Source organism: Kryptolebias marmoratus, linkage group LG6 (genome assembly GCF_001649575.2).
Source record: "Kryptolebias marmoratus isolate JLee-2015 linkage group LG6, ASM164957v2, whole genome shotgun sequence".
Lineage (NCBI taxonomy): Eukaryota > Metazoa > Chordata > Actinopteri > Cyprinodontiformes > Rivulidae > Kryptolebias > Kryptolebias marmoratus.
The window spans coordinates 12,471,276-12,489,949 of record NC_051435.1 but is presented as its reverse complement, the minus strand read 5'-3'; the positions used below and the strand labels follow the sequence as shown (position 1 = coordinate 12,489,949).

Here is an 18,674-nt window from a genome sequence, read left to right as displayed (position 1 = left end):
GGTATCTAAAATTAGCTCACATTCCTACTTCTAAGAACATATAATGGTCTCCACAACTAAGACTGTATGAGGAAAGCTGCGTTGAAAAATCCAGAAAACAATTAGATTGCCATTTTAACATTTGATGGCCAGACTGGACAAAAACAAACAAACAAACAAAGAGACATGCCAGATATCCAGAAGGGCTTTCTTTTTTTTACTATCCAGAATCAACTTTTCAGATATGTTAAGCTGGGACAAATAACACCACCTTTTCCATTCATGGGTAACAGGCTGTCATCTTCAGATATCCACAGTGAGTAGAGTAAATATCTGAAATAAAATTATTACAAGGAGGAGCTCACACTTTGGATAAATACAATCCCACTGTTACTAGTTATCATTTTAACAATTTTATGTACAGAGGTGGAGTGGTTACAGCTGTCACCTCTCAGCAAGAAGGTTGCAGGATCACCTCCCTCCTGGATGGAGTTTACATGTTCTCCCTGTGCTCACCTGGGTTTACTCCGGGTACTCCAGTTTCCTCCTACAGACCAAAAACATGCACGTTAAGTTACCTGATGACTCTTAAAAAAAACTGTCCCTAGGTGTGAGTGAGAGTGTGAATGGTTGTTTGTCCCGTTTGTCTATATGCGGCCCTGAGATGGACTTGCGACCTGTCCAGGGTGTCCCCCGCCTCTCGCACAGCGACTGCTGGGGATAGGCACCAGCTCCCTGCGACCTGGAATGGAGAAGTGGGTAAAGAAAATGGATGGATGGGTTAATTGATAACTCTATAATTGTCCCTGGGTGTGAGAGAGAGCGTGAATGTTTGTCTCTGTGTCCCTGTGATGGACTTCCGACCTGTCCAGGGTGTCCTCTGCCTCTCGCCCAGCGACTGCTGGAGGTAAGCACCAGCTCCCAGCGACACACAAAGAAGCCAGTAAAAGAAAATGAATGAATGGATGAATGTCAAAATGGCATCCCATCCAGTTCCCAATAAACATCCAAAGTAAGGTAAAAAGTAAGTATTAAAGTATTAAGATATAGGGGAAAAAAGGAATTAAAGTAATATCTGCCTTAAAGAGCCTCTCTGATTATTATATGATAAATTGGGTAACCATACCCCTCCAGAGACAAGAAACTACTGTAGAATAGTTTCACATCTGCAGCCTCTTACATGACTTTACATCTTTACAGATTTTACATATTTATTAACAATAACTTTTCAAAACGTGCATTAGTTAATAACCGGACATATCTGTACCTGTCCAAGGTAGCTGAGTCACGTGGTGATTAGGAGGGATTTACCGCTCTGGGTCAAACTGACTCAGCGGGACGTTTTACTTTCATTTTCTACTTCCGCCTGCTTCTGACGCGGTTCATGACTAACAAGACCGACTTCTCGGCGAACTTCGACGGGTTTAAAACAGACACTTCGCTCGCTTTCAGAGCTTCTGCGTTATGCTGAGGTGAAACAGCGATTATCTCGTCTCCTGTCAGGCCTGCCAGGGGAAAACTCGTCTCCAAACAGGTACCGCTGCGTTTCGTGTACTACTTTTTTTATCACACCCGGTGTTTGTTTTTACAGCTTGTGGCCTCGTATTTATCAGCGGCTTAGATATAAATCTTTTATACACTTTGCTTGGTTTCAAACATCATAATACGAATAGTTTTTAGAAAAAAACAAGAACTTACTGGCACAAACTATCGGGGAGGCACCTAGGGCCTTCCTGTTGGTGTTGTGCCCGAAAACGGACACCAAACGGTCGGCGCGAGGTCGTTGAGGACCGCGGGGGCGCCTTTAACGACGCCGGTACAAAACTACACGGAAACGACGTGTAGTATAATAACTGTGGCCCCTGGTTTAAACTTTTACTTGGGTTGGAAATGATTTAAAGCAAAAAACTCACGTTTCGGTTTTCGTCAGGTTTCAGGGTCACGGAGGGCGTCACGAGTCAAGATGGAGGGCCTTCTGCTCACAGCCAAAAAGCTACCTACATTTATGTAACTTATTATTTTTGCTTCGAAACTTTAATAAGTTTAGGTTTTTTAAAATACCTTTTTGTTTCTCATTATGGTGGAACTCCACCCCTCTTTTAAAATGGCGCAATGCCTTCTGGGAACTATGAGTCAATACACTTCAAAAAAGTTCGAAAGAATTTAGTTGAATCAGGACACAAAGTATTATTCAAAATGCTGAGGCCATGCTAAGCTTCAATAATGTTTCTGCATCTAAAAAAAGGGGAAATATTTCACATCACAGAAAGCAGAAGTAAATAAGCTTGTTTTTTTGTTTTGAATGCAGGATATGGATTTTCAAAAGCTGCTGCTGGACGTGGGCAAAGGCTTGGGTCAAGATGAGCTGAGGGCTTTAACTTTTCTGTGCGCTGACCTCCTGCGCCGGAACCCAAACTCGGTGGAGACATTCAGCGACCTCTTCTCGTGTCTGATGGACCGAGACGTCCTCTCGGCCGAGAGGCCGCAGCTGCTGACCGAACTTCTCACCACCATCCAGCAGCCTCGTCTGCTGCGGGACCTCCGGCTCAACGAGCGCATCACCACTAACTACATCTCCTCCTACAGGTGGGCCGTGCAGCAGCTGGAGCCCACAAACCTCTGTCACGTTCTGTCCAGTGGTTTTAGGCACCGTGCAGAAGACTGCGTTCAATAATATTTGGTGTTTTGGACTTTGGCTCCTTTGTTCGCTCATTTTCAGTCCAGCCTTTGTGCTTAATCATGTCAACATATTGTGCAGTTTAGATAAGACAAAACTCAAATTTTCAGCTATTAGCTCTTTGGGAGTCACTTTATTGGTGCTAAAATACCACTTTATGTGTAAAACTGTGTTACCTTAAAAATTCGACAAAAGACATGGGAACAAATTGTGTTTTTTGTGACCGACTGCAAGTAGCAAAGTGCTTAAGGATCCGATATAAGAACAGGCTCTTTGCAACATTGTTTCTGTGTTGGAGGCAACACGGGTGCATACCTCGAAGCTGCGTGTGTTTTTATGCCTGAATGACTTACCGGTCAGAGTTGAGTGGCTCGGCAATAAAACAATAAAATCTATATTGTTCAGGTGCTGGACTGGAAAACAAGTGGATAAAAGCAACCAAAGTCCAAAAAAAAAGTGACAGATGTTCAGCATCACTTTAAAAATCCACGACACCCCACTGAAAATAACAAATGTTTGTTCCTATTAGTCAGATTTTTGTGCAGATCAAACCGGTCTGTTTCTTTCTTTATATATTAACATCGCCTGTAAAGAAACTGAAGCATTAAAAATGTTTCTTCTGGTTTTCTTTTCGTTTCAGGAAGCTGCTCTACAGCCTGTCGGAGGACATCACTTCAGAAGACCTACAGTCCATCAAGTTCTTGTTGAACAGATTAGTTCCACGTAGAAAACTGGCTGAAAACAGCGTAAGTGCTTCTCGTCTGTGCGCCGTCGACGCCGCGTCCGACCTGAAAAAAAGCACACAGAGAACAAATCATTGTGCAGAAACTGTAATTTTGTCAAACGTATCTAAGGTTACCGTCGACTTGTTTGGCTTTTCAGACTACACTGGATGTCTTCTTGGAGATGGAGCACTTGGAACTCATCAGCGAAACGAACCTGGACAAGCTGGAGAGCATGTTTAATGCTGTGTGTCCTGTGCTGAATCAAAAGATCGCCAAATATAAGGCACGGCCAGGTAAGCCGCTCGGAAGGAAAAAACGTAGTCCTGAATGTTGACGGGTTCGTGTCGGAAAAATAAAAATCAGGCAGTCGTGTTAAAGCAGAGGATGCAGTCATTCCTGAACTGTGTCTAACGTCTTTATTGTAGGAATTAACCTTAAAGCTGTCACTAATGTCGGGATTTTGCAGCACATTTGCTTTCCTTGAACAAAGTGCTGCACAAATAGGAACTAAGAAGTTTGTTTTTTAAAATAAGACTAATTTTAAAGGTTTTACTATCAGTATATAATGAAAATGAGACCATCTGTTTGTGAAATGCTTGATTATTCTTGTTTTTACAGTTCAGGAAGTGAACCTTTCTGAAGCTGTGCGACCAGTTTCTCCGGTAAGAACCTGTCAGGAAGTCTCCATCATTCAGTGATTTTAAGTGATTTTGAGTTTTAGTCATTTTAAAATTTCTTTTATAGGCTTCATTATGTTCCATGAACTCCACGGATGGTTTGTTTTGTTTTATTTCACGTCATTTTAAACATTTTAGGCCTATAATGTTCTATAAGAGCGGTGCAGTAATGTTTTTGGTTTTTACTTTCCCAGCTGTTGTTGCTGGTCCGACTCCGGGTCAAAACGTTGGTCCACGTGATTTGATCAAAATGACCAAAATAGGTACTGAAACAAGCGCCAGTAGCAGCTTCCTACAAATATCATCTCATCATCTCACCTTATTAAGAACTGATAACAATTTTTAAAAGCGTCTTAACTAAAACAAATGTGTGTTTTACATGTTCGTCAAAGAAGACCCCGATCCCGACCCTAAGGCTGCAAAACATTTTGGGGTGTGTAATTTTTCTTTGTTTTTTGTGTGTGTGTGTGTTCAAATCTTGTTTATTGAGTTCAGTCTCTGTATGTCTCTTTTTTTCTTTTTTAAAATGAACTCAGTGTAGAATTTGAATTATGTACATGTATGAATTTCTCACAATCCCCTCCGGTCTGGTTTATGGATTTCTCTCTCTGTAGGATTTGGGCACATATCCGATGAATGCAGCAAAGAGAGGCATCTGTGTGATACTGAACAATGAAGACTTCTCTAAATCGGGCTCGAATCTGGGGAATCGAGTTGGAACTATACCTGATGAAAGTGAGTTTAATTTTTATTTGTTTCAGACTTCTCAAACGAACTCAAGTGTTGGTTTCTGAGCTCGCAGACATTCCAAGCACTTTGTCTGTTTGTGTTCCTTCGCAGATGCTCTGCGAGGGGTGTTTGAATGGCTCGGCTTTGAGGTACAGGTACACCGAAACCTCGGCAAGAGACCGATGCTGTCTGTGCTTCAGAAGCTCAGCAAGGAAGACTACAAGCAGATGGACTGCCTGGTGTGCTGCGTTCTGAGCCACGGTGAAGAAGGGACCGTGTACGGAGTGGACGGCTGCACTGTCACCATTAAGGAGCTGATGGCCCCCTTTAATGGAATGAGGTGCCCCTCTTTAGTGGAGAAGCCCAAGCTGTTTTTCATCCAGGCCTGTCAGGGCACCGACTATCAGAAAGCTGTGGAAACAGACAGCAGAAAAAAAGAAGAAGAAGATGATAATATTTGTAGTGATGCAAGAGTTGCAGAATCCATCCCAAGTAATGCAGATTTCCTCCTGGGAATGGCCACTGTTCCTAGTTATGTCTCCTTCAGAGACAGGAATAATGGCACCTGGTATATCCAGTCATTGTGCCAAAACCTTACCAAGATGGTGCCAATGTAAGTGAAGCATAGAACCAAAAAATTGTTTTTTTTATTTAGTTGGTTAGTTTTTAATCTGAGAACTACCCTCATTTTCACTTTGACTGTATTTCACTGTTTTTATTTCCTTCTAAACCATTTTATCCTCCTCTCCAGTAGCCTGTATAGATTTTAAACCACTTAATACAAAAGAGATTTTAGTCAAATATGTATATTTTTTTCCATATTTCAGACATCTGTATTTTATTTAATGATTCCAAACAAAAAAGAAAACAGTTCATAGCTAAACTGTACCCCTCATGTACAAATACTTCACACTGCCTTATTATTACTACCTTTTTGACGTTTAAATGACGCATGTCCTCGTTTTTCTCAGGGGGACTGACCTCGTCTCCATCCTTACAAAAGTGAATGCGGACGTTAGTAAGAAGAGCGACTCGTTTGGTTGGAGAAAGCAGATGCCTCAACCGTCCTTCTCACTTCGCAAAAGAGTGATCTTCCCAATTCCCACAGGGCCTCCTCCGGCCTTCGGAGCCATCTAATCACTTGACTTGTACAAGAGACGATACACACACACTGTTTACATATTTAGAATGTTTGTGTGTGTATGTGTGTGTGTAATTTATACCAGCCTGATAATCAGCATATTAAAAACTCAGGCCTTGTCAGGGTATATTTAATATAGCTGTTTTGCCTTTTGTAAGTTGTGCCAAAATGAAGCACTTTTCCATCCCATTTAGTATTTGTGATGAACTTACAGTGCATGCGAACCATCCACATTCACAAAAAAAGTATATGTTATTGTTTCTCTTTTCTCTTCTGTTATGCATGCTCTTTTTTTAATTCTGTACATTTTATTTATGTACACGTTTGTTTTCTAAAATACTTCCTAGGATTTATTTTACCTGTAGTCTGTGCATTACAAGACAAAAGACTGTGCACTATATGACTAATAATGACACATTTTAGTTGCAGAAATGTCATTATGTTTGAATCACCACTGGGAAGCTGACTAACAAATCTGCACAATCAATCGAGCAACTTCTGACTCTGACTTTTTTTTATATTTGGGGGGCTATTTTTCTAGTCAAATACTTTACTTTATTCTTCTCTTTAGGGAGATATTTTAGTCGTACGTATTCTGAGGGATTGTTGGAAACGGATTGATGAAAATGTACTGTGTTGTTGCTGCCATCACTGCCGCTGCACGATAACTGCCTCTGTTAGGACGTATGGAGGAAGTGGGGAAGTCCCCTGAAAAAAATTAAATAGTTTTTTTATTATTACTATTAAAGATAAATTTGGTATTTTATTGTGAGACAGCTTACAAGCTTAATATCATTCATTCTGTAAACCAACAAATAGAGATTGTCAATTTTTTTACTATTTTTGTACAAGTACCTTTATTGATTTTTTTTCCCCATCCTTTTTGTGCTCCTTTTTATTTTCTTATAGTTTATATAAGTAAAATAAATTGTTAAAATAAAGATGATATTGTTTTATTACCATGTTTCTATTTGCCTGTAGTATAGAGGGGTGCAGAGTGCTGGCGCTACCAGCAGGGGGCGCCGAGTGTTGCTCTGACGTCGGCGTCAGTTGACCTGCCGATGACCCGGATGTAGATGTGACCGGGTTTATTTTCCCCATCTGTATAACTATAAGCGTTTTCATCGTTCATAATGTGGTTTTTTAAGAGTTAATAAAAAAGGCATTTAGAAAATTGTTCTAAGTAATCTTTAGTTTTATTTTATTTTTTTTCATTTCCTCCTTCCGGCAGCGTCTTTAATCGACCCGCTGTCCTCCGAAAACTGTCAACATGTCTCAGCAAGAATATCTGTCGCCGTCTCCGGCTCCCGACGAGAAGAGGTTTGTAGTTTTATCACATTCGGTTTTTGCTGTTGAACACGTTCAAACACGAACGAGTTAATGGCTTTAACATCTGGTTGTTAAAAAAGTTAAATACACCGAGCAATGTGGCTTAAATTTATACCTTAAACCCAAAGAAAACGCTAAATACAGTGTAACAAATGCTGACATTATGTTTCAGGTAACATTTGAGGTAACCTTGCAGAACGAGTAACCACCCAACACTTGTGTTATTGTTTATTTTATAACAGTAGGTGAATTTTAGCTATCTGTCTCAGCTACTTGAAATATAAAATGCTTATTTTTGGAGTTAACTGGAGCCCAAAAGTTAAAATTGTGAATCCCAGATTACCATTGATGTTCTTCTTGCATCTGTTTAATCACGGATTAATTGTTCTGTTAATAAAATATGAGTCAGTGGGGGAAATGCCAGCTTTATAACACAGCTAGTTCATTTAAAGTAGCTTCAAAAGTGGGAGTAAAATGTGCATATCGTTGATAAACCTGGAAGATGGTTGCACATTTTGCTGACGGATCACAGTTTGTGTATGATAATCTGATCACATGAAAGTTAATCTTCATGTCTTCAGTTTTGTTTGTTTCCAGGTTTGTGCATGCTTTGGCATTGAAACATCAAATTGTTAAGCTTTCTAGGTTTGGAGACTTGTATAAAAAATCACTTTATAAAAACAGCTGAAGCTCCTTTGGGTCAGAATCTGGGGATAATCTGGTTTCATTGCAGAATCCTCCAGACGACCGCAGTCACGCTGCTACTTTTCACACCGTCTCCCAATGAACAAATAAACTGCTGAGCTCTGTGTCTACCTGTGTTGTTGTCTCTGGGTGAATTAAATTCATCCCAGCCTTGTTTCCGTGTTTGTACTTTAATACATCAGGCCTGACTGCTCCTGGAAATGTTGTGTGAACAGAATTTAGGACTTCGTATCAAAGTGAAACTGATTGCTGGTTTTCACAGCGGCGCTGCTGAAACGTGTTTTCTTAGCCATTAAATGTGTTTCTTGAACAGTTTTGATGGTTTTAAACAACCCATAACAAGCTCCAGCTTTAAATAAACAAAATTATTATGCTTTAAACCTAATAGTTCAAGCTCGAGACAAAAACTAGGATAACTGGTAAACTATAGATCTCAATGAGCTGCAGGATATAATTCTATAAATCCCTTAATTTAGAAACCATTCACAAGCTCTTTATTAATTAACCTTCCATGCTTAGTATTAAATAGCCATTAAAATGATTTATTATCTAACATGTAACAAATGTATGTTGCCTGTCATGCATGCCCAGGTTGTGCTGAATCAAACTCTTCCAAATAACTTGTGCTTTAATTTGAAGCGTAAACTCACCAGAACCCCAGTGGAGCGGGAAGACGCCGATACAAATGCTGCACGAGTATGGCACCGCCAGCGGCACCCCGCCCGTGTATGAGATGGAGAAGGCTGAAGGAAGCGGTCACCAGCCAAACTTCTTCTTCAGCGTGACAGTGGGAGACATCAAGTGTACAGGTATGTCCCGTTTTCTGACCGAAGCATCAAACCTGCAGTGAAGAAGAACGTTTACGATACGACAAAGCCTTTAAAAAAAATCTTTTATCTGACAGAAATCTCAACTTGTAGGCTGTTCTAAAGTCTGGGATCAGAGAATCGAAGCATTTTTTTCCTCATATTGTTCTTGGTGCCTGTTTTAATATCCTCAGGATTTAAAGGCTGATTTTATATAAAATAGAAACTATTATTGTGATGTTCTAAAACACATTTCTCCCTGTATTTTATTCCAGGTCAAGGTCCCACTAAAAAGGCTGCTAAACATCAGGCTGCAGACGCTGCTCTGAAAATGCTGAATCTCGACCCTGAAAAAGGGTAAGTGGAGCTGAAACTATTACCTGATATGATCTGTTAATTAATGTTGAATCAAACAAGAACAAGGTTGATGTCGGAGCAAATATTATTTTAAAGGAAAAAATGGAAAAAAAAGTGCCGCTAGCTACAAGATCTGTCATGTAAACACTTTAAATCTTAGCTTGTAAGCAGAATTTTATTGATGTGATGAGAGTGGGTGGAGCAGCTTTGTCATTTTTGATCGTGAGTTCGGTGTTTTTCCTTCTCATATATTAAAAGATAAATATATTATGAACTCAGAGTTGACATAAGGAAAGGCTGTATATACGGCGTCTTGGATATTTAACTTACTTTTAGTGACATTTTATAGATAAATATTAAAAAAAGTCCAGAAAGTTAGATTTTGGTTGCAGCTATCTGCTTTATTAATAACCTACTGAGCTGAGATTCTTTGTCGTGTTTTGACGTCTAACAGGATCTCTCCTGGGAGGTCCGACAGCAACGGCATCGCAGCCGAAACAAACTTCAATCCAAACTCTGTGTGCCTACTGCAGGTGAGACGTTGTTGTGCTTTTATTTGAAACACTCTGCCTTTTGTGTAATTGAAAGTTTAGCTAAAGAAAGGAGTGTTTTTGAAGCTGAAGAACAAACCTCCGAATCAGACAGAAGAGCTGCGGCTCACTGATCACATTTTCAGCTTTTAATGTGCAGTAATTTAAAAAAGAAACAAAAAACTTAAAGACAAAAATCACAGCAAAGCATTTCAAGATGGTCGTTTCCTTCATTTGTAATATACTTCAGTTTTTATGTTGATTTCAGGTATGTAATGTTAAAGATTTCTTAAAGAGCTGCACAGATACAACCTTTATGAGGAACCAGCAGAGTGAAGGAACTGTAACTATTTCAAAGATAGAGTGAAGATGAATCGATTAAATAGCAGAAATGTCTTACTTTCTGAAACAAGCGTCTAAAACAAGTGAATGACGCTGAAATCACTTAAAATCTACAGTCAGGAGCTGCAAACTAAAGGTTTTGTTGTTGTCCTCACAAGAACTGATATAAAACTGGTCACAAATTTTATATGATTAGAAATCTTGTGCTGAGATTTGAAAGAGTCTTTACCTCAACAAAAAGCCTTGACACTCTGTCAGACATGCAGGTGTCCCAGTTAATGCCTTGGGTAAATCTTTTACTTATATCAGAAGTTTTAAAAAAATAAAATGATAAACATAAAAAGAAAGTTTTTTTTTTACTTGCTGTTTATTTGAAGAGAAATTAAAATCCTGTGATTTTACGTCTTATGATTTCAAGTCTTGTCACCTTGCTGAGATGTAATCACTTTTAAATTTATAAATGTATTTAAATTATATATTTGTTTCACCCCTCCCCCCCTNTCTTTTGGTTTTCCATCTCAGGAGCTGGCGATCCAAAGAGGTTGGCGTCGACCGGAGTACACGGTTTTAACCCAGTCCGGTCCGCCACACCAGAGAGAGTTCACTGTTGCGTGTAGATTTGAGTCACTGACAGAAAAAGGTGTGAGTTTATTCCCTTTTTAAATAATCTCTAATAATTTCTTTTGGATTGATCCTGAGTTTTTTTCCCCGTTCGTGTCGTAGGTGTTGGAAGTTCGAAAAAAGCAGCCAAAAGAACGGCTGCAGAGAAAGTCGTGGCGAAGCTTCAGAGTTTGTCGGGTGGTTCAGAAATCACGTGGGTGAGTCAGAGTTCACGATCGGCTCCTTTTTTATCCTCCAAAAACACTTTGTTATTTTGGAAAAGCTGAGAAAGGTTTTTTTTTCTTTTTGTGTGTTTCAGACTCCTAAACCAAGCGTTCTGTTTGAGAACATCAGGAACTCGGCGGCGGAGAAGATCTCCTTACTGAGGAGAAACCCACTGAGCATTCCCAACACGGACTACATTCAGATGTTGTTGGAGCTCTCCAAAGAGCAAGGCTTTGAGGTCACATACTTTGACATCGGTAAGACAGCTACATCTCTTTTTAGCTTTTCTTCAAGACCTTCCGACTAGATAATCAAATGAAATATTTCTTATTTCTTTCTGAATAGACTAATTATTGCACAAAGAACGTGTGGATGTGGTGTTCTGTTTTCTTTGTTAGGCTAGACCATTTAATGAAAAGGTGAAACTTGTGTTTTTATCACTTTTTAGTATCAAACACAGCTGAGGTTTCAGTTCTGATTCATTTTAAACACATGAATATTGTTCCTGGTGTCCTACCAGGGCCGATTTTAGTCTGAAAATTCTCTCTTGTTGCTTTGTTTACCTCCTAGTTCCTGTGATTTTCATTTTTCTTTACGACAAGAGTTCAGTAAATGACTCGTGCCTTTGTTCAAAATGAACATAAAGGCTTTGACTAAAATTTGTAAGAAGTCCTAAATCCCTCATTTGTTGTTATGAGTTTGTTATAGAAAGGTCCATAAACTAAGATTTACATTTTGAATGCAAATGCAAATAGGTAAGTTTGTGTTAGCAGGCCTAACAGAGCTACAGGAAAGTGAACTGCAAAAAAAAAAACATCTCTGCGTTATATTCTGCACTAAGCTTGTCAAGGCAACTTAAATCCATCCATCTAACCGGCTAACAAACTACCCAAATACACAGAATTTGATTGGTTTGATTTTAGGAAAAGTCATGTTTAATAACTGCAAGCTGTACAGGTGAAGTTTGAGACACGCTGCCTGTGGAAGGCGTGCTCCAGTGTTCATGTCTTCTTCTGTGTGACAGACGAGCTGACGGTGAACGGTCAGTACCAGTGCCTGGCGGAGCTGTCCACGGAGCCCGTGACGGTGTGCCACGGCACCGGCATCTCCTGCAGCAATGCTCACAACGACGCAGCACACAGCGCGCTGCAGTACATCAAAATCGTAGCAGCCGGCAAATGATCCCAGCGGCAACCGACCCGTCAGAAACGGACCTCACGCCAGTCCCACATTGGTCATGAGAAGCATAGAGTCGGGTTATAGTGTTTTTTTGTTTTTCCACACAATTTTCCCCATCCGAACAAGAAAATCTAAATTTCTTAAAATTCCTCAAACATAGAGTATTTTCCACATTTATTGTCTACAAAAGATGAAAATAGTCATAAAAATGGCCACGTTTGGTTCATTTATCATATCAAACCTTGAGATTTTACCCGTTTGTATTTTAGCTTTTTTGTCCTTATAACTGTAAATCACCAATCATGTTACATGTTACTAAAACCGGAACAGTTTTCCCCAACACAAACATTTCCTGTACGTTTACAGATGTCTCAACATTAAAAATGGCTTTTAAAAATAAATCAGCAGACAATGTAAGTGCAAACATTCAAAATGGAGAAAGCGAACCCCGAAATCAACCATCGCCCTCATCACAATGTGGTCGTCCTGCGGTTTAAGATCAGGACGGATTTTTATTTTTCCCATCATGCACGTCTCAGAGCAGCTCCACGGTAACTGACCTGAAGCTTCGAGTTGATGAGGAAACGTCTGACAGACTAAGAAGTCAAAGCACAGTTTTAAGCTTCTGATGCTCTGTCTTGTTTATATATTATTACAGTGTTGCTTTAAATGTTTTTGTCCTTTATGTTTTTGTTTTAAAGTAAGGATTTTTACATTTTTGTTGACATGACATTTTTTATACAAAAGTATTGTAGCTTTAAAGGTGATATATTGTAAGAAATGTTAAACTGGGTGTTTGATCTGCCTGCATTTTAATCCATGACAGAAATCAATTTTTTAAATGTATTTATTTTTTACTCTTCACACTTCCATCTGTCAGATTGCGGCCTGGAGTTTAATCCGGCTCTGAAGTAGACCACATGTGCTACTTCTCTCTTCAAACCGGTCTTTTTCCTGCAGTGTGCCTCATCGTGTAAAGAATCATGATATATTTATCTAATGTTCCTGGCTTGTGTCTGAACCCAGTGGGACACTAATGGCAGAAACACGTGTTTGAATCTAGAAAAGAAAGTCAAATCACCACGTTACAGATTGCTGCAGTCTGTTATTGTTGTAACGAGACCATCCATCGATTGCTGCTGGTAGTTTAGATTTGGTGTTAGATAATAAATCTTTTCTCCACTTAACATCCTTCAGTTTATCGACCCTCTTATTCAGCTAAAACCACATCATTTAAAAAAATACGTCTGATTTTGTGCTTTAATTTGAAAGAAAAAGGAGGAAAAAACCCTGAAGTTTCATGTTAATGATGAACAAATGTTATTTAAATTTGAAATATTTCCTGCAATTTAGCAGTGAGATACATTTATTAACACTAAACGTAGGCTTTTTTCATGATAACAAATTTTGCTGGACGGTTTATTGTCTCAGAAATTATTGCGATAAACGATAATATTGTTTGGAGGTCGTTTTAAACTAATGTAATGATAATAACACTCGAAGATTAATAAACTTTACTTTTAAAAGAACACTTAACACTGGAACTGGAACACAAAATAAACAAAACAACTGAAAACAAAATTAAATGGTCTCTCAGCCTCAATTAACAAAGAATGCACTTGAATAAAAAACAAAACAAAACAAAAAACGGAAATAAAACTTACATTCAACCCAAACAGTACGGATTATTAAGTCTGTAAACTAAACTGCCCTTCAAAAAGTTTATTAAAAATTATTCGTTTTATATAGAGAAGACGGACAAAACTGACAGTTTTATCAACAAAAAGTGCAAACTAACAAAAGCACAAATGCTACATACCGGCTCCCAGAAGTTCAGCGGTTCGGTCATTTGGTTTAATCCGAAGTTCTCCCACACCGCTGCTGTTACTTCAACCTTGAAACCAATTCTATTTCGTTTTTTCCTCCAATTTCAAACAAAGTTTCTTAGCTTGCTAACTCCTCGTTGGGGCTAATGCTAACAGGCTACCTGACGCGATAGGCCACGCCCCCTGATGCTAACAGAAAGGGAGGGGTCAGTGAAGAGCACCGGAGCCTTTTTGTCCTCCAGCGGGTTCCGTAGAAAAAGAGACAGGAAGGAACGATAATTCCGATAAATGAAACTTACCGATCTCATTTAAATTTATCGTGCGATTAATTGATTTATCGTTTATCGCGACAGGCCTAACTAAACGGACATTTCCCCTCCTATATTTGGTATAAACGATTAAAACTCTGCAGACTGCAATCAGTTGAAGCTTTTCCCTCCTCTTTTGCTGGGAAATGACTGATTTCTGAAGCTGGAAATGTTCACCGTCGCCCCCTGTTGATCAAAAGGTTTAAGTTACATCACCAAATGAGCCTAGTGGCATTGCTTCGTTTATTATCGTTTATGCAATTTCTAGAAGGTAAAGGTTTTTTTTTTACATCACACCATAGTTCATAATAGTGATAACAGTCTGTGCTCATTAGAGGAGCACAGATTGCTCTACCTTATACATCTGCATGTTGAAGCCCAAGTATCCAACACATTTTTGAGTTAAAGAGAGTTTTAATTGTTGATATAACAGTGTACACATCAGTTTTCAGTTTAGCCATGTGAATGGGACAGATTGGAGTTAAATGTTGGCTCTGTTTCAGCCTGTCTCAGTGTTTAAGTTGTGAGTGCATGTGAGCACCAGAACTCCAGCTGATTCTGATTCAAGCCAGTCTTGTTCCTCCCTGGTGCGCTGGATTTGGGCCAGCTTGGGTCAAACATGTTTGCCTTTCTCATTCACACAACAAAAACTGCTGAAGACGGGTTTAGCTGTGGCGTCCCTTTCATGGTCAGGTTAAATGAAAAGCATTTATGAGTTTTTTCCTTTCCGACATATAAAGCACACACAGCTCGTCAGTTGAGTTTTGCGGTTTTATTAGAACAAGCACTAATGTAGCAGCAGTGTACAGTGTTCATGGAAAGATATGTACTCTGTTAAAATTGCACTTTAGAAGGTACCCATTAGGAAATAAGATCCGAACAAAACCGAGCTGACGTACTGCTTCATGATACACTTCAGTCCAGAGGGGGGTAAAAAGTGTCCAATTGAGAAAACCAAAAAAAACCAACCTTTTTCTTGTAAGGCATCACAAACATTCATTGGCAAGCTAAGCTGTCTTGACATGCAGGTGGAACGACAGATGAAGAAAGCTTGAATTTTTTTTTTTCTCTTCCGCTACAGTCTGACTCTATGATACAAGCACTACGCAAAGCACTGCCCTGACCTCCACAGACAGACAACACTGCTCTGAATTAATCACTAGAGGTGGGGAAAAAAGGAAATCAGCTTTTGCAGGAGTGCTTTGTTTGCTCCGGATCAGAGCAGCGAAGAAAAACTTTTTAAACTCTGCAAGCATGTTAGTCGAAATAAAACTCATCTTGTCGTCAAAGAAGCTCCGTCTACAGGTAAACCGTTAGTGGATGTGTGCGGGTGCAGGTTCATTTATTCTTTTAATGGCGTACCTTCGTCTTGGCGTGGGATTCCCTTCAGTTGTGTGTTTGTGAGGCATTAATAAATGCTTTAAGGCACAGCGAGTGAAACTGACGCTGAAGAGTTGGAGCGATGGGTTTGTGATCTGGGGAAAAAAAAAACACACAAAAAAAAACTACCCAGGTGCAAAGCAGATCTACCTTTTTGGTTTGTAATCTACAGTACCATGTGAACAGTGCACACACGCAGGATGGATTCGCTTCACATGGTTATTTATACGCCCTTAACCTGCAGTTCAGAACAAAGCGATTCCGTTTAAACGTCCACTATGACTACTACCATGGTTTGAGGATGGTTTCAAAAAAAGGGGGGACTACTAGTTAAAACTTTAAAGCTTAGCTGCTTCGCAATAAATATAAAAACTCTGCAGGAGGCAAACAACATAGCAGTAAACTCTCTGGGGAATCAAACACAATAATGTTTGTACAGTAGAATATTCTCACTAAGTGAATCAGTCCGGTTGTAAAAAAACCCACAAAAACAAAGAAAGGCTTAAATATACATCCTGCTTTTTACATCACAGCCTGTAGGTGTCTCCAGTGTTTCATTAAGCACAAACACCCACCGAGTCACTCAGTGCTGAAATCATTTCTTCAATAATTCATGAGTCTGGTAATTAACTTTAGCTCATTTACCAAGACAAACACCTAACATTCGCTGGTTCCAGAAAAATCCAGCTTTTTCTTTTGTATCATAAATGAAAACATTTTTGGGTGTTGAACCCAGGAGACAAATTGAAGAAACTGTCTTTGGGCTTCGTGTTTGGAATTTGTCTCCATTTGTGACAGAAAATTAAATTTTTTTTGTTTTTTTAAAAAGTACTCATTGCAATCATGAAAACTAGTCTACAACAACAAAAACAGTCATGACGAAACACAATTTCTTTCCTCGTATCGATGGTTAAAGGGTCCTTAAATTAAAATGTTCAAAAGCAACATTTGTAAATGGCTGCCAAATACAGTGTGTGTTTGTTTACCTACAAAATCATCCGAAATGACTGAAAATATGTCAACGATGAGGACATCCATGGAGGAGCCGTCTGGGATCGACAAGTCTAAGAGTTTTGATATATAAATATGTATTTATACTCAGATCTGTTGAGTAAAATATGCAAATAAAAGTGCTTTGTTTACTTAGAGTCTGGACCCACATTTCAGAATTGCATCTGGAAAACTACTAGAGTAAACGCCTTCAAACTGCACCATTTGATTGAGTTCAGGACAACATTTTTGTGTTTGACTTAATAAATTGCAATGAGTACCTTTAATTAAATACCTTTCATTGTGCCATGCAGCTCTGTATTTGTATCTAAATGTACAGCAGGGAAGTGTTTGGTCTTGAAATGCTTTTTTTTTAAATTTGTACCAATTTTTTTTCTTCTAAGATAGGTCCAGTTATGAAGGCCAACATCCCAAAGTGTCTCCGTGAGCTTTACAATCTGCATCACATTCTTTCTCCATCTTTGACAATCTTTTTTATCCTTATTTTTTTACTAAATCACATTTATCTGCACCACATTCAAAGAGGACAACACATCTTTTATGTTTGCCCATAATCTACTGCGTACGTATTTGTCTTATCATATCTTTAGAGTTAAAATGAGTTACTTAACGCCACACGTCTACGATGGCTGTTCGTTAAAAATACTATCCTCTACTGAACCCTAAAATAAATTGTGTCCCAGGAGAATGTACTGCTATCTCACAGATTTAACAGTATTAAAAAGCAAAAAATAAATAAAATCTGCCAATTCAAATAATCCTCTTTTCACACAAGATATTTTTTATAAAAATACTTCTTTTTTTTTTCTCTACATTATTTGACGATATAGTAAATATGGCATTATGCCACTGAAAGCTGCTCTCTAAACATGCACGGTATTGTAGAATATCTACGTCATAGATTTAATCTAACCAAACAGCTGTCAGGAATGAAATGGCTTCAAACTAAAAGTCGCCTGTTCCCGTGACTTGGATGGGTCTTTTTCTTTTTTTTTTTTTTTTTCTTTTTAAGGCAAGGACAAACTCGAAAGTCAAAAGAGCCGAGGAGAGATCTACACAGGAGCGGGAAGATTGTTGTCTTGACGACCCAGCTTCGACGAGCACAATGAAGGTGATCCTACAGGGTGTTTCCAAGGACGGACGGCCTCGTGGGAGCTCCTTAAGACCTCAACAGGCTCGCGGGGCTTCAGGTCATCCCTCAGCTCGGCAGTTCATTTTTTTGTTTGTTTGTTTGTTTCCATGCACACAGACGATGCAGCGTGTTTCTGCGAACACCCTGCTGTGCATAGGTTACGGCTTTCTCCTCTGCAGCGACGGTGGTGGAGATCCATGTGCTACCACAGGCTCACCATTTCCTCCATGTTGATGAAGCCGGGGTTCTTCCGGAGCTCCCAGTACATGTTGTTGGACACCCACCTCTCCCTGTGATTGGCATCCACTGCTTTCCTGGAGGCACACACAAGTAAATTATTTAAAAAGTGCTTGCGAACGTCTGATCTGCCAGGCTTCAACAATATGGTGGTACAGAGATTTTATTCCTGTGTAAATGCTGCACTCCCTGATAAGGAAATCAAATAAAAGTGACAAAAATAGATAATTTATTGAGGAAAATCCTGATTTGTTTTGGTGGCATAAAACTCCAGAGTAGCTGGCTGGTTTTTAGTCACTTCTGCATAAATAAAAACAACCTTCCCACACTTTAACGGGGATTTAGAGAATGACATTTTTAGAGACAAAGATAACTTTGTTTTATTGACTGTGTGGGCGTGAAGATTAACTTTACACCCACAAAGATCTAGAACTCGTAATTTGAGCGTCTTGTTAATTTTTCTTTTTTATCCGGTAAAAAAGTTTTCTGCATTTTTTTTGTAAAAACTAAACCTTCTTACACGTTTCTTGCCTTTAAAGATTTCTTCTCCTACTGGTGGGGCTTCCTATTTGTCCAAAATCCTCTTTGACCCAGACCATCATATAAACACTGTTCAGATTTGCCTCAGATGGACATGATTCCATCTTTGAAGTAAAACAAATTGATTGTCAAGACGAACAATTCCTCAGAGAAGGGTCACTTTACCCTGCTGCAACACTCTCAACTTTCTTGCTTTTTGTTAAAATGTGGGGGAAAATTTGTACGTCTTGTGTCAAAAG

General features: G+C 39.2%; 3 protein-coding genes across 4 annotated transcripts in view; 2 read left to right on the top strand and 1 right to left on the bottom strand.

Moving 5' to 3' along the window:
• Positions 1-1,354: 1,354 nt before the first annotated feature.
• Positions 1,355-6,874, top strand: casp10 (caspase 10, apoptosis-related cysteine peptidase). 2 transcript variants are annotated; one of them, XM_017422612.3, is made up of 11 exons: positions 1,355-1,513; positions 2,288-2,565; positions 3,297-3,402; positions 3,539-3,674; positions 4,000-4,043; positions 4,126-4,156; positions 4,253-4,321; positions 4,451-4,491; positions 4,673-4,793; positions 4,899-5,400; positions 5,759-6,874. In XM_017422612.3, the coding sequence occupies exons 2-11, from the start codon at positions 2,291-2,293 to the stop codon at positions 5,922-5,924; spliced, it is 1,491 nt and encodes a 496-aa protein (XP_017278101.1). In that variant the 5' UTR covers positions 1,355-1,513; positions 2,288-2,290; the 3' UTR covers positions 5,925-6,874. The 2 variants fall into 2 exon arrangements, with proteins under 2 accessions (XP_017278101.1, XP_017278102.1); XM_017422613.3 differs by having other exon boundaries at positions 1,356-1,513; positions 4,454-4,491.
• A 128-nt stretch (positions 6,875-7,002) lies between these two features.
• prkra (protein kinase, interferon-inducible double stranded RNA dependent activator) lies at positions 7,003-13,188 on the top strand. The gene is made up of 8 exons (XM_017422624.3): positions 7,003-7,248; positions 8,602-8,771; positions 9,044-9,125; positions 9,580-9,658; positions 10,520-10,637; positions 10,721-10,815; positions 10,917-11,079; positions 11,847-13,188. Exons 1-8 carry the CDS (start codon positions 7,199-7,201, stop codon positions 12,002-12,004), a joined length of 915 nt encoding a protein of 304 aa, XP_017278113.1. The 5' UTR covers positions 7,003-7,198; the 3' UTR covers positions 12,005-13,188.
• A 1,704-nt stretch (positions 13,189-14,892) lies between these two features.
• Positions 14,893-18,674, bottom strand: part of osbpl6 (oxysterol binding protein-like 6) — a 39,119-nt gene continuing 35,337 nt past the window's right edge. Inside the window, exon 23 of the mRNA XM_017422744.3 lies at positions 14,893-17,972. Coding sequence (XP_017278233.1) covers positions 17,861-17,972 — 112 coding nt within the window. The 3' untranslated portion in view covers positions 14,893-17,860. The remainder of the gene's footprint in view (positions 17,973-18,674) is intronic.